This window comes from Panthera tigris, chromosome C2 (assembly GCF_018350195.1).
Source record: "Panthera tigris isolate Pti1 chromosome C2, P.tigris_Pti1_mat1.1, whole genome shotgun sequence".
Classification (NCBI taxonomy): domain Eukaryota; kingdom Metazoa; phylum Chordata; class Mammalia; order Carnivora; family Felidae; genus Panthera; species Panthera tigris.
The window spans coordinates 131,049,199-131,064,033 of NC_056668.1; the positions used below are offsets into that span (position 1 = coordinate 131,049,199).

At 41.1% G+C, this 14,835-nt stretch overlaps 1 protein-coding gene across 2 annotated transcripts in view; it reads right to left on the reverse strand.

Moving 5' to 3' along the window:
* Window positions 1-14,835, reverse strand: part of COL6A5 (collagen type VI alpha 5 chain) — a 112,630-nt gene that overhangs the window by 27,309 nt on the left and 70,486 nt on the right. For both annotated transcript variants that reach the window (XM_042956416.1, XM_042956415.1), the window contains exons 30-36: window positions 14,045-14,080; window positions 13,891-13,927; window positions 10,509-10,520; window positions 7,996-8,483; window positions 5,104-5,191; window positions 3,895-4,554; window positions 912-1,002 (exon numbers count right to left, since the gene is read on the reverse strand). In XM_042956416.1, coding sequence (XP_042812350.1) covers window positions 912-1,002; window positions 3,895-4,554; window positions 5,104-5,191; window positions 7,996-8,483; window positions 10,509-10,520; window positions 13,891-13,927; window positions 14,045-14,080 — 1,412 coding nt within the window. The remainder of the gene's footprint in view (window positions 1-911; window positions 1,003-3,894; window positions 4,555-5,103; window positions 5,192-7,995; window positions 8,484-10,508; window positions 10,521-13,890; window positions 13,928-14,044; window positions 14,081-14,835) is intronic.

The following is a 14,835-nucleotide window of genomic DNA, read 5'->3' on the forward strand; positions in this document are numbered from 1 at the left end:
CTTATCTGTTCTGAGAAGCTCTTTGCTTAATTGCAATCTGAGAGGAAGGAGTAATTATGGGCTTAAATCTAGGCTTTTGCAAGGCTGCAGTCAGGGATCCGAGCTTGGGGAAGTAAAGAGAGGAGTACAGAGAAACCAAAAGGGCTACTCATTCTGTTTGAGGTTCAAGATTCATTCTAATTATTTACATTGTTATTTAGGATATGACTTTAAGAAAAAATACTTACATGTGCACTTTAAGAAAAAATACTTACATGTGCAATTACGGTGTGGGGTCTTTTATGCTATCTTTTGGGGTATGAAACAATGAATCATATGCAACCCCAGACTTCGGTGAGACATGACATTGGGATATACTCTAATAAGTGCCTCCACAGCGTAAGGTGTAAGAAGGTACAAGAAAGTAAGGACTTTGAAAGTAAAAATGGGCTTCAAAGAGGAGACAGCTTCATCAGGGCCACGGTTGATGGGTAAGATCTCACTGGTAGCAACAGAGTTCCAGGTGGTGTGACCAGAAACCCAGGAGGGTGAAGCAACGGTTCACACAAGGCAGACAAGACTCCAATGTGGCCAGAACTTAGTGCTGACGGTGTGGAGAGAGGAGAAGGGAGGCCAAGGTGGTTGAGCCGAAACTGTGGGTTCTATTCTGGGGAACATTTCAATGTGGGAATTTCTCAGGAAACCATGAATTGAAAGACAAATTTGTAATAAAGCCCATGAGGATGTTATAGACACATCAATCCGGAAAGCACAGTTGCCGCGTAACAAGTGCTACAGAAAATGGAATACATGAAAAGCCTTTACTTCAGAGACCTTATTAGCCTCCTCGACCTAATAACCCGCCGTCAGCCAGTTGTATACCCATGAGTCAATTAACAGTCCCTTGTACATGTAAGAGCTTTCTAACTCACAGGAAATCGCTGTATTGATTATCCTCTCCTTCTGCACCGATGAGTCTACAGGCATTCTCAAGCATTGGTGGTGGGTACTGGTTGAATCCCCCTATTGAGAGAGCAAAGTTATAGTTAGATTCTGAAATCAGAAATTAGGTTTGCTAAGGAACAAGAATCCCAACAGGAATTGGCTTGAAGCACTAAATGTCACTAAAATATTTCAGCAAAACTTGGCTGGGGTGCACACAGAAAATAGTAGCAACTAGAAATAGCATTCAAAATTTGATTTCAGAGGGCTTTGCAGCCAAAGAATTACTAGGCTCATGGAAACAAACCTCCTTGAACTGCTCATTTAAGGGTTAATTGTGAGGCAGAGACACGTGATTTCCACATGCTCAGGCTAACAGAATCTAAGGGAAATTTTATTCTGATGGGCGTTTCCACTCAGATTTATGCTAATAGATCAAACATAGAAAAGGTAGCATTTTATTACATGATGCTATTTCTGTGCTTCTGCGCCCATTAACGTGGATTTCCTAGGAGGAAAATAATCAAAGAAAAGATTTTAGCTTATTGATCTAAATAACATGCCCCGTTATCCCCTCGCCATTGCTTTTCTATAAGCTATGGAATATTAAGAAGCGTATCAATTTTTCCCTTCGTTCAGGAAAATACTTTTTAGTTAAAGGAGGCTTTTGGCCACTGAATGAGCCACAATTCCATGAAAATATTTCAGAATGTTTGTGGTTTCATAACAATTGTACTTCTTTAGTTCTTAGAGGAACATTTTTTCCCCTTTCTCTGAAATGACACTATGTCGTCTAATCAATTGCATTTGACAACTGCTATTAGTGAGGCAGGAACTGTGATACAGGTGGTATTTCCCGTGCGTGTGGGAACAGCAAACGTGTCAGCACCAAAGCTTGTAGAATAAGGGTCAGTAGTTTAGAAAAAATTCCCAGAAGTATGAGTAGAGGAGTCTTTTAACTCCTACAAACCAAGTGGTTATAGGACGAATTGGAGACATTTAGCAACACTGTGAAGGCGGAAATCAAAAATAAGCTAGCGCTAATAACTGCAACCTGAGGCATCCACCGAGTCCAGCTTTAATTATTCTATAGTCTTTTAAAAGTGCTGTGTCATCATCAATCTTGATGACATAAAGAACAATATTGCATGGAACAAGACAATCAATCCACAAGGTATCAGTGAATCTGAGTCAAGAAATAGCTCACAGGAATCCAATTTTGAATATAAAGACATTTTAGGAATGCCTCCACCAGTCTATTTTATACATATTCCCTTTTGATGCATGCACAAGAGTGATATCCGATAGTCTATCTAAAATTTGAACTCTTTTAATTACTATAAAATATAAAACTCTAATAGGCAAGTTGGTACCAACAGTTAATTGGAAGCACTTTTTCTTTCTTTTTACGTAACATAATGGAATATCATACAACCGAAGGCATTTAAAGAAAGAACATGATATTCCCAAGAGGGAAGGTGTTGGGATTCTTCAATCAAATATGAGTTACAGCAAAAAGATGGAGCTCTCTCTGCAATGGAGAGTGAACTTTCAAGATACCGTCACAATGGTACTGTTGGAGATTCCTTGAATGTCAGGGCAACTTTGGAGTTCAAGGGTAGTGAGGTTGGCTCCAGCAGAACCAAGGTCTACACCTGGTAGAGTCTCAGAAAGAAAAGGTTCAGCCCCGATTCTATGGGATGCCCTAGAGGCAGGGTTTCTCAATTTTAGTGCTATTGACAATTTGGGCTGGACCATCTTTTGCTTTATGGAGGAGGGGATGGTATCCTGCATCACTGGAGGATGTTTAGCAGCATCCCTCGTCTCTACGCACTAGATGCTAGTATCCTTTCCCTCAGTTGTGACAAAAAAAAAAAAGTATCTCCAGACATTTCCAAATGTCTGGGGGACAACATCATCCCCGGTTGAGAACTATTGCTCTAGAAAGAATATTTCTCAAACCATTTGTGGGGAAGGTATTTTTACTTCTCATCCTTTGCAGACTGATACTTGTGGTTTCCATCTTGTTACGTGAGACAAGGTACACTGCTCACGCACTTGTATGCTGCGGCAATGTCAAACTGCTTTAAGTTTCTAGATGTTTATTCTCAATTTCTGAACTTCTCTCTTGCAGATCAGTTTGTGGACTAGCACCCACCCTAGTGACATTTTGTAGTGCATTGGCCCAGAGCCTTCCTACTCACAATGTCATTCTTGGCCCAGGAGCACAGACATCACGGGAGAGACTGTTAGAAATGCAGAATCTCAGGCTCCATCCTATACATACTGAACTGGGACTTGCATTTTAACAAGATTCCTATGTGATTTGTATGCTTAGACTCTTCGGGAATAGCACAGGACTGCGCCATCTTTAAACCTTCATACAGGTCTCCAGGGCGTGCCAAACCAGGTATCGGGGGTGCCTGGGTAGCTCAGTCAGTTAAGCTTCTGACTCTTGGTTTCAGCTCACGAACTCGCAATTCGTGAATCCAAGCCCAGCACTGACAGTGCGGAGCCTGCTTGGGATTCTCTCTCTCGCCCTCTCTCTCTCTACTCCTCCTCTGCTCATGCATTCTCTCTCTCTCTCTCTCTCTCTCAAAATACATAAATAAACTTTAAAAAAAAGAAAGTAAACCAAGTGCAGTAGGGAAAACTTTTATGTAAATACTCATCAAAGAGCTGCTAAAGCTTCTTCAGGTTGAACAAATGTGGCTCTGGAGACCTCCAATCACTCTGTGCTTTCTAGTCCTGAGATCTAATGTAAAAGACATTCTATCATGAAAAAAAGTCTCACCACATTATGACCAAGGTAAAAACAGGATATAACCAGGATATGTCCCATATCTGTCTCCATCGCACCATCCAATGGTTATATTTGGATAAGCTCTAGATTCAAAGATGTGTTAGGCTATCAATGCTATTAGCAAACACTAATTTATTAAAACAAAGAAGAAAAACAAAATAATGGCTTACGTCTGACAGAGTGAACAAATGGCTTTAAAAACTTCGTAATATAATTCAGGTCTGGTTTATGAATCCTCCCAAGCTGTATCAGATGGTGATCAAGTGGGTGGCTGGCTAACTCCTCTATGCCATCCTTATGCGCAGAGCCCAGGGAGATCACAAACATGACGTAGCCTTGACACTTGGCCCTCAGAGCCACTTTCTTTGCGAAATCCTTGCTCTCGCGATATTCTCCAGCTGAGATCACAAAGATGACCTTGTGTCTTCTCAAGTTGGGTGTCTGTGCGAAGAGATTCTCCATGGCCCATAGTAGGGTGTGGCCAATAGTGGCTTCTCCTTTTAGCTCTTGGAGGGAAGTCTGGATGTGCCTCTTCATTAGGACTTGGTTGTCATAAGTTATAAACTCAAACTCTGTTTTTACCACACCCTTCCTTCTCCTGGAACTATCCCAAGGAGAATAGCCCAACAAGGCAATCCTATCACCGAAGTCTGAGGTTATAGGTTCTGAGGCAACCTCAAAGTTGTCAATCATAGAGCTCACCAAGGTTTTCACAGCCTTAAACTCATCACTTGCTATAGTCCGAGAACTGTCTAAGAGGAAGGCTACATCCATGTATGAACTTTCAGGTAAAAAAACCTCTTTGATGCAATCACTTGGAAAACATTTATCTGGAAAGATATAGAGAGACTTATCAACGGTTCAATATTTGCACAACAAGACACTGTTGTTTGAGATCTTATTCAAGTGACTCAGTAACTGATTACCAAGAGTTAATAATCTGACCAATACCTCTTTAATCTCACATTATTTAAGTTAATGAGGAATTCTCAACGTCCCAAAATTTCTGTGGCCACTAGAGGACAATTTGGGAAGGTCTTTTTGAAAGCAGACGTAGGGAGCACGCAGGCTTGAAGTCTACGAGTCATGTCTAAACTCATTTAGAAAATATTTTCAGTATTTTAGAGATTTTTGATACAAACTACCAAACTGTCTCCAAGAAAAGCCACATCATTTGGGAGAATATTCTAAACAACTTTCACCTTCTGTGGAAGCTCTAAATATTACAAAGATTAAAACTCTGATGTATGGCATTGAAAGACTAGAAAACTTAAAATAGAATCTATGATCAAAACTAGAAATATCTGATAAGGCCAGATTTAATAATTCGCTCAGAAGGCATTTGTTTCTGCACGATAAATTCTTCTCATGGGTCTTACCATAGCAAATGGTACAGCGCCGAAGTTTTGACACAGACTCCCCATTTGGAGAAATTGGGATCACCTGAAAGGTTCCAGTGTTGTCAAACTACAATGAAAAACAAGTATATACTTATTGGCTCGTTTTCTTTAACCATTATCTGGAAGCCATTGTGCACTCACTTTAAGGACTAGTTTGAAAAATCCCTAATGAATCACCATTATCTTGCATTACAGTCCAGTACATGTTCTCTCAACCTCTCTCTCTCTCTCTCTCTCTCTCTCTCATTCTCTCTCTCTCTCTCTCTCTCTCTCACACACACACACACACACACACACACACACACAGACACACCATCCTGCTTTTATTCCAGACAACACAAAGAAGTATATAGGACAGGTATCAGCACTTTATTCTATGATGAGAAAACTATCCCAGGATAACCATCAGATTCACCTACTGGGGCAGGTATTAAACTCTCACACTTATTTCTAATTCTGCAATTCTTCACTGAATTTTTACATGCTTTTTTTTTTCTTTTTAAGATTTTAAGTACCCAACGTGGGGCTTGAACTCATAACCCCAAGATCAAGAGTCATATGTTCTACCGACTGAGCCAGCCAGACACCCCTATATGCTTCTCATTATGCACCTGCTGATTATGTGCCACAAGTCAGCTTCTGAAGTTTGATCCTGCAGAAATTGTATTTATGTACAAGTTCCCCTGGCTTCTTTAAGTAATGATCCCAACTATTTCCATCCCAATCACATTATTTAGAAGAAGGCACATCTTTCAGATGTCAAGTACGTTATTTCAGATGAGGACTTCCTCAAGCACAAATTCTAATTTGAAAGTTTATTTTGAAAGATTGTAAACAGAACACACTAAGTTTCCTCAAAATTCTTGGTTGTACATGGCCTGATTTTGTCTGTCTCTTGATAGCTTTTCTTGCTTCAATAATTACTGAAATGGGCAATATATAGCATTAATTATTTAATTCACTCACTCATTCGTTCAGTGAGTCAGTAAGTATTTATTGGGCATTTTCTCTGTCTGAGGCACCATGGAAGGCAGACAGTTTTATAACAATGAAAGAAATCTATCATTCCCAGGTGGTGATGAAAGTATTTCTCAAGCCATAAGAATATTATACTCATACTTTTCCCCTTCTCCCTTGGGAAAGTAAAGGATTTAGAAAAGCCACACCCTGTTTTCTGTGAAGTGTTGAGCAAGCATTTAAAAATATTTATAATTATTCCAGCCTTACAGTCAGAAAATATTTACCACATTCCTACCATTTTTTTGTAAAATTGGATACTTTGGGTGTTATATTGTATCTGACTTTGTCCCCCATATAAAGACTAAATGCTATCTTGGTAAATCAAGGAAGCTTATTCATAGAAATAAACCATATGCTCTTCATTCATTCATTCATTCATTCACACACTCATTCATTCATTCATTCATTCAATAGATATTTATTGGATGCCTATAATGTTATATAGGTAGTGTCCTAGATGCTGGGGATATAGAAATGAACAAAGCAGATAAAATCTCTACCTTAAAGTCTAGTGGAGGGGGGACATATGCCATAATATAACAAATAAATTATCTAGTATGTTGGGAGGTAATTATTTTCATAGAAAAAAACTCTGACTTTCTATAATCCTTTTTGTCAGTTTCTATTGTAACTCTCCCTGTCTTCTATTCCCAAAATCTTCTTGGATGTTTCATGAGCAGATTGATTTTCTTCATGTTACAGAGGGCTTCTTTTTCTTTTTACAGTAGAAATATATGTATTTGTGTGTGTGTGTATGTGTGTGTGTGTATATATATATATATATATATATATATATATATATATATATATTTATAAACTCTTGGATGACAGGATAGGTTCACCCAGGTCCAGGAGAACTTAGTTAATGGATAATGTGAATATATTTAAAAATAGTAGAACAGAGGGTGCCTGGGTGGCTCAGTCGGTTGAGTGTCTGACTCTTGATTTTAGCTCAGGTCATGATCTCAGGGTTGTTGGGTTGAGCCCCGCATCGGGCTCTGTGCTGAGCATAGAGCCTTTCTGGGATTCTCTCTCTCTCCCTCTGCCCCTCTCCCCCACTTAAGACCTCTCTCAAAAAAAAAAAAAAAATAGAACAGTAGATGGAGAAATTCTTCATTTGGAAGGGGAGAGAAAGAAACATAGATTCCCATAGGACAGCCTCTTGTGGGAAAAAGCTTCATATACATTAAATATTTTACACAACATTAGGGGTTCAAAGATCCCCTAAACTTCATCCATCATAAATTAAGACCAGCTATTCAATGAGATTCAGCAAGGAGATGACAGATATGAGAAACACCTGATCTTCAGAGGGCTGGTAGAACACCGTATTCATGGCCCCTTCTATCAGACAGACCATAGTTCGGAGTTTGATTTAGCCATTTAGGAGCTATACACAATTGGACAAGTCACTCAAACTCTTGGGGCCTCAGTTTCCTCATTTTTATTTATTTAGTTTTTTAAGTTTATTTTGAGAGAGATAGAGAGAATGAGCGGGGGAGAAGCAGAGAGAGAGAGAGGGGCGGGGACAGAGGATCCAAAGTGGGTTCCGTGCTGACAGCAGAGAGCCCAGTTCGGGGCTTGAACTGGCGAAACGTGACATCAGGACCTGAGCCAAAGTCCGACATTCACCTGACTAAGCCACCCAAGTGCCCCTGTTTCTTCATTTTTAAATAGAGATAAAAACTGCGTTCCCTTCAGAGGGTTGTGAGAATGTGTGAGTATGTATGTAAAGCTCTAGGGACAGTGCCTGGTGCACAGAAACCACGTCTCTTTCCCTACTTCCCACTATTCCCATCTTACTAGCTCCACTAAGTTAAACATAAAGAAGTCGCAGGGGGAAGGTCTTACCTCAAAAGCCTCAGCGAAAACCCTTTCATTGAGAGCAAAGACAGCCGGACTGATATCTAGGGCATTGAACTCCATGGTGGCTGTGAGGATGGATGACTGACTGGCTGTCTGTACGCTGCTGAAAAACACAGCCACTTTCCTCACGTTGGCTCCCGCATACGTCCGCTTGAAAACGTTGCGGGCCACAAACTTCATCGCATTACCGATGTCTTGAGCTTCCGTGGGGCGTCGATATTTTATCTGGGAAAGAAGCTGGAGGAGCTGTTTCTTGTTACGGTAGTCGGACCCACGGATGAGATAGCTGGTGCCCGAGTCATAGGAAACTACAACAACTCTTGCTCCCACAGGGCAGTTACTTTCCTTGACGTTAAGATCATTGATGATGAATGTGATGAGGTTCCTCGTTTCATTAAACCTCTGCTCTGTGATACCATAGGACTGGTCCAGGGCAAATACCAGCTCTGTTGGGTACACTGGACACTTTGTTGCTAACATGAAAGGCAGAAAGAAGTATGACGTTACCTTGCTGCTCAAAAGCCCTTCCCGTCCTCTTTACCCCAGGGCTGAGGCTGATTCACACCAAGATCTAGGGAGATACAGGTGTTATCTACAGCTCTGGAACTACAGGTACACACAGGTGACACTTTGTGTGAAGGTGTTATATAAGTCTCTAGCAGTCATATTTGGTGGTAAAACACTCAGACTTCACAGCCCTCACTCAGTCTGCTATTTAAAAAGAAATTGAAGCGAGTGTCTAGGCTAATGGAACAGTTCTGTATCCTGATTGTGGTGGTGGCTACATGAATCTAGGCATGTGTTAAAACTGAACTCGCACACGACAATTAATTTTACTGTAAGTAAAATTTTAAAACAAATGAATGAAAGGATACTATGGCTTATTGAAGGTTTTGAAAGCTTACGGTCTTCAGAAATCTTCAGAAATGATCTACCAATAATGCTAGTCACTTGGAAGATTTTCATCCGCTTATGCAACAAATATTCATTGAGTAGCATGCAGGGTGATATACACTGTGCAATACAAGCAAAGATGAACCGAATTCAGGACTGCCCTCAAGGCATCTGTCCCGGGGAGGACTGCTATACAGAAAGGTACAGACTGACTATTATTCTTCAAGAGCATTCAGAGGACAAAGCGACTGTTTCCCAAGAGAGGGGATTTCAGGGCCTCCCAGAAGCTAGCTTTTGAAGGAAAGCAAGGGTGGCCAGAGGAAGGGAGCAGCAGGACCGCAGCAGGCTTACCATGAGCTGTTATAAAAATGGGGCTCTTTTGCAATTTCTAATTCAGTGCTACTAATTTTATGATGATTTAATTTTAGGAATCTCATAGGGTATCAGCCCTACGTATCAAACCTAACTTTTCAAAATGCTATTAAAGTCAGACCACAGGAAGAGGAACAGGGATTATTTAAGAAATGAATGCCCTCGTCTACATAGACTGCTCTACTATCTTGAATCTGGCTAACTCTTCAAGCGCATTAGACTCTAATAATCCCACACCCCAATCCACTGTTCTCAGCAATTGAATAGGAGACTAGGGTTGATTCAGAGATGTGTTTTGAATCAAGGAATTTTACCGTGAAGAAAAAAATATCAAAGCCAATAATGAAAAAATAAAATATGAGAAATTAAGTAGCCTTAGTCTTCCTTTCTTAGCCTTAACACTAAAAATTATTAAAGAAGTAGTAGGCAAGCATCTTCAAGACTGACCTCTCATCACAGATTTTCCCAGAAAGCAGAACCGATTTCGATTTATTTTTATTCTCTCCTTTTCCTAGTGCCCAACAGGGTACATGATAAATTGAATTCAAATCCCTGAAATTTTACTGGGCACTTACTTACATATATAAAGGGCTTCTGTTTTCATTTTCCCAGAATTTAGGTGAATGATGTCACTTTTGGATAAGCTCAAACTTTGGGGATAAGTCCCTGTGAGTCTACTTCAGTAGGCTTCTAGAAGACCAGGAGCTCTTGACATTGACAAAACCAGCTTCAGTGGCAATGGAATCCAAGGGATCTAAGGCTGCTAAGCAACACCCACTGCGATCCAGGTTCCAGAAAGACCATCCACAGCAAGGTCAGGTGTACAAGCAGTGGGCACTTGGTGAGATGTGAGAGAAAGGAAAGGAAACGTTGCCCATCCAAGAAGCCAGTGATCACTGGGTCAGCAACACATCAATTAAAATGTGGTCATTCAGAGCCCTGTCCCTGAATTTCCCAGCAACACGAGCCTACTCTGTGAAGAAATTGAATTGTGAACTCAGACAGGACCTAGAAAGCATAATAGTGTAAAAGGGCTGGGAGCTGGGTGTCACCAATTCACAATCTGGTAGAAACGTGACATTGATAATTATAGCCATCATCAAAAGATAGATGTATCGGCATAGAAGGAAGTAGTCCTTTTTCCCATGGGGCTAAGAGTTTCTTTCAAATTGGTCTTATCAGAATGCAGTTAATTACTTCAGCAAGAAACACAGTATGGTAAAAATACTCACCATTCCAACAAGCTATAAAAAAGAGAAAGAGAAGAGTCTGTTACATTTTTGGCACACAGACTAAAAATAATCCCCCAAAACAAAATTTCAGCAAACCTTAACATTTTGTTTGACTCTAATCGCAAATGAGGCTAATTCCTAAATAACAGGCAGCTAAGGTCAAAGGACTGAGGAACACATACAAAGAATTCAATTAATGGGTGAACCTTCCTGCCCTTTTCTCCTTGTGAGCCAAGGCCAGCAGACTTCAGCAGAATCTTGCTTGAAATCTGAAACACTGATCACTTGTCTTAGAAGCAGAATAGATGAGCCTTTGATTAAATGGCAAGATAGCTCAAATTCAATTTGTTTCCGTCTCTCTTCTTACAGCCCTGAGAGTCATTCAGCAAGGCACGGCTAAAATATGAGGGCTTATTTTCTTCCCAGATGAACACCTTGGGAACCTCTCTCTTCCTGCAGAAATGTGGGGATTTCCAAATAAACTTGGTCTCTGCTAAAAAATACAGCTCCTACGTTTGAGTGATCTCCATATCTCTAGGGAGGAAGGAGAGCCCCCAAGGGTTTCTCCCGAGCAAAACAGCATCTGGTTTTTCTAAGTGATTTACTCTGTAAGCATGAGACCAATTAGAGGCAAATGTTGGAAATCTTTAGAAATCTTTAGAAAGCACTGGTCTGACAATGTCCTTGCTCATTTGCTTCAAGAAAAGCAAATGAGTCACTCTGATATAATAAAAGATTTTATTAGCATTGGCAACCAGCTAGCCTTCCAAGCTGCCTGCCGTCCCACAGCACTGCGCTCTCTCACATCAACCCCATTAACGCCTTTTGATGGTCTTAATCCTGTGGCTGCGGAGATGCTAACAGCCAGCAGACAGGGCTCCAAACCCACAGTCTCCCCTGCATCTCAAGGCCTGAAGAGGATCCCTTTTTCCTGACTGAGCACTTTCATATGTTAACCTCCAACCCAGCTGTGAGACTAGAAACACAGGCTCTGGAAACGGGTACACCTATCTGGTTTGAGTGTGGCAAACCTTGCCTGATTTGGGGGAAACTACTTGATCTCTTTTAATATGTCTATCTTTCCTAAAAATCTTCTTTACTTGTGCCCTTCCTTCCAAAATTCTCATCATTTGGGCCCTCTTAGTTTATTTGCGACCACCCCCACTCCACATTCCCATCAGCCCCCTTGAGCTCTTATGCTATTTTGGGGATAGGGTCCCAGTGATCAGCTCAGGACCCGGGCCTCATCCCAGTGCTGCAGGACTGAAGAGGAAATGTGTTAGACCAGGAGTCCAACCAACCCAATTAGCTCTGAACATCTGTTGCCCAAATCCCATCTCAGTTTTGCACTCTGGAGTTCCAAGCTCACCGATCAAGCACCCTGTCTGGTTACAGAACCCACGCTCACCCTCACCCTCCGCCCCCTAATTTCCTGTCTAACTCCTTTCACTCTGTGTTGGAAAACTGTCTTCGGATCCCTAACCCTCCCTGGGCCAGTACTCACCTCCCCCACTGCTTCCTCCTCCTTGGTTCTTCCCTGGGAAGATAGCTTTTGATTTTCCTGAGAAGGACTCCCCTCCCCTACAGTGGCTCTCCTTTCGTTCTCCCCCTGGGGCCCCAGGCCTTGGTTCTCACTTCCTCAGGGTGATGGAGAGCCTTTCTACTTCTCAAACAATGCCTTTCACCCAGGTCCCCTCCCCCGAATCTTCTGTCCTTCCGTTTGTTCTTGCTTTTCAAGTGACCCACATGTGCAGAATTTCCTCATCTCTGCGATGCCATTTTCTGTCCTCTGGCCTCACTTGCTTTGCTAAGATGTCTTCCTGGATTCATCCCTTGGGTTTCTGTTTCTTTCTCTGTCATTTCCCATCCTTAGAACCTCAACCCATCCATGTGGCCTTAAGGACCACAAACATCCCAGTCTCTTCTCTTGATCCTCACCTTTATTACAGCCCACTTCATTAGCTGCCTGTAGATCATTTAATTTAGGGCCCACACAACATTCTCCTGCCTCTGAAATGTTTGAGGCCATCATATTTTCCTACCAATGGATTTCTCTTCACAGTCCCTCCTGCCTTCTCATCTGTAGCACTACTTAGCTTCTCCTGCTCTGGCCTTATGCTTATTTTAAACTCAGTTTTGTTGTTCTTTCCTCACCTCACCCTTGCAATGACTACGTTTTTATCCAGTGTTCTTCAGTAAGTCTCTCCAATTTCCCCATCTGACATTCTTCTGATTGTGATTGTATCAGCATCATTATAAGCCACAATGGAAGCATGAGGAAAGACAAATCACCTAAAATTCTACCACTCTAACACAGTAAGTTGTTACATTTTTCTCCCTTTGCTTCTAGAACTGGTTTCTATGTATATCTTTAGCTATATGTGAAATAATGAGGATCCAATTTAATTTTCTGCTTTTTATTTTATTTATTTTTTAAATTTTTTATTATATGAAATTTATTGTCAAATTAGTTTCCATACAACACCCAGTGCTCATCCCAAAAGATGCCCTCTTCAATGGCCATCACCTACCCTCCCCTCCTTCCCACCCCCCATCAACCCTCAGTTTGTTCTCAGTTTTTAAGAGTCTCTTATGCTTTGGCTCTCTCTCCCACTCTAACCTCTTAATTTTCTGCTTTTTAATGACAATATTATTCACATTCTGACTGAGTCTTCAAAAAAACCGTATCTGTTTAGTATCTGATCAGAAGATGATGCACCATAAACTAATTAGTCTCTACGTGCAAACAGTCTAAAGGTATGTTCATTTTGCTCTAATGAGTAATGTTTCAACGACCATATTTGCCTATAATTTTTTCTTTCTTTTGCTTTATTTCCTTGGGATAAATGTTCAGAAATGAGGTCACTGGGCTTCATCTACCTCATTTCCCCTTCCTCCTAACCAAAGACAATCTCTCTGTTTGTTGACTCCTGCTTTATTCCTCTGGTGAAACTACTCTCTGGCCACTCCCTATCACTTCCCCACAACTAGATTCAAGTACCCCCATCTAAGGAGACTCTATTGACTAAGTAACTAAGCAACTAACCCCAAATCTCCATGCTCGTCCCTTTAACACCATGCCCTCGCAGGCCTTTGTACAATATTGTATTAGTGTGAGCTGATTCACACAACTTTGGAGTTGGTTTCCAACCATTTGCCATAAGCATGCTTTCTCTCCTGTATGAATTACACTTTACTTACATCCCTCTCCCTCCCACCTTTGATGTGAGCTGTTCTACTGCAAGTACTCAGGACAAGCCTGCTGCAGGGGACATGTGCCACCAGTGGATTCGGTTACTGATTCTGTATACCCACACTACACTCCTCCTAAGTGCTCTCGCCAATCACCGACGCCCTTGTTCCACGACACGCAGATACTCACGGCTATGGTCCCGCATGAACTGGATCAGATCACATTGCTGTAAAGAAAAAAAAGAGAAAGAGAACAGAAAGATGAGCACAGCGACCCCTGAGAGGTCATGTTTATTTGCCAGTGGACTGGTTGGGTTTTCATTTGTGAATAAGGAGATACGTACAGAATACACAGGCTTCCCCGCCATGCCTTTCATGCCCTAGGAAAATAAAACCAGAGCAAGTTATTGGTATGTGAATTGGAGTCTTTAGTGACAAAACAAGAGCAAAGAAAAAAAGCACGTTCTTAAAAGCACAGCTGGCAGAGAGCGCTTAAAGTATTCCTGAACAGATAGATTACAATGCTATTTCCCCACTTAAATCAACAGTGCATACTTCTTTCTTTCAGTGTGAGATCAGTTAAGCTAATGTCTTCCCAGAGTGAACTGAATTATCTTTCTAGGTAATAAGTAAAGAAATTAAAGTATTTCTTGAAGATGTTTGTACTCAGGCTATGACACTTAAAAGGTACTTCTCATAAGAAAAGTTGAAATGTAAACAACAGACTTCCCAAAGCATGCCACAAGGAGAGGAATTTACTGAGAATTCAGAGGTACAGATGTATTACAATTCAAGGAGTTGAAAATGCAGGCGGTAGCATACAACTTCTACGTATGTGAAAGAACCAGAGATAATTAGTAGCAAAATGGGCTTTATGCAAAAGAAGAGCATACAAAGTGAGCTCATAAATGCTGAGAGGTTATAAACAAAGGAGTACGCATAACTGGGTGAAATGAATCAAGGAGGCTTCCTAAGAAGAGACAGTGCTTTTTTGATAGCTTGAGCTTTTCCCTTTCCCCCTTATTCCTTTTTTCAGGATCAGGCTTCCCCTTGGCAGTGGTTCTTAACATGTTTAACACACCTGGGTCTCTTTGGGCAACTGGTAAATGCTAGTGTGCTGGTTCCAGAAAATGTT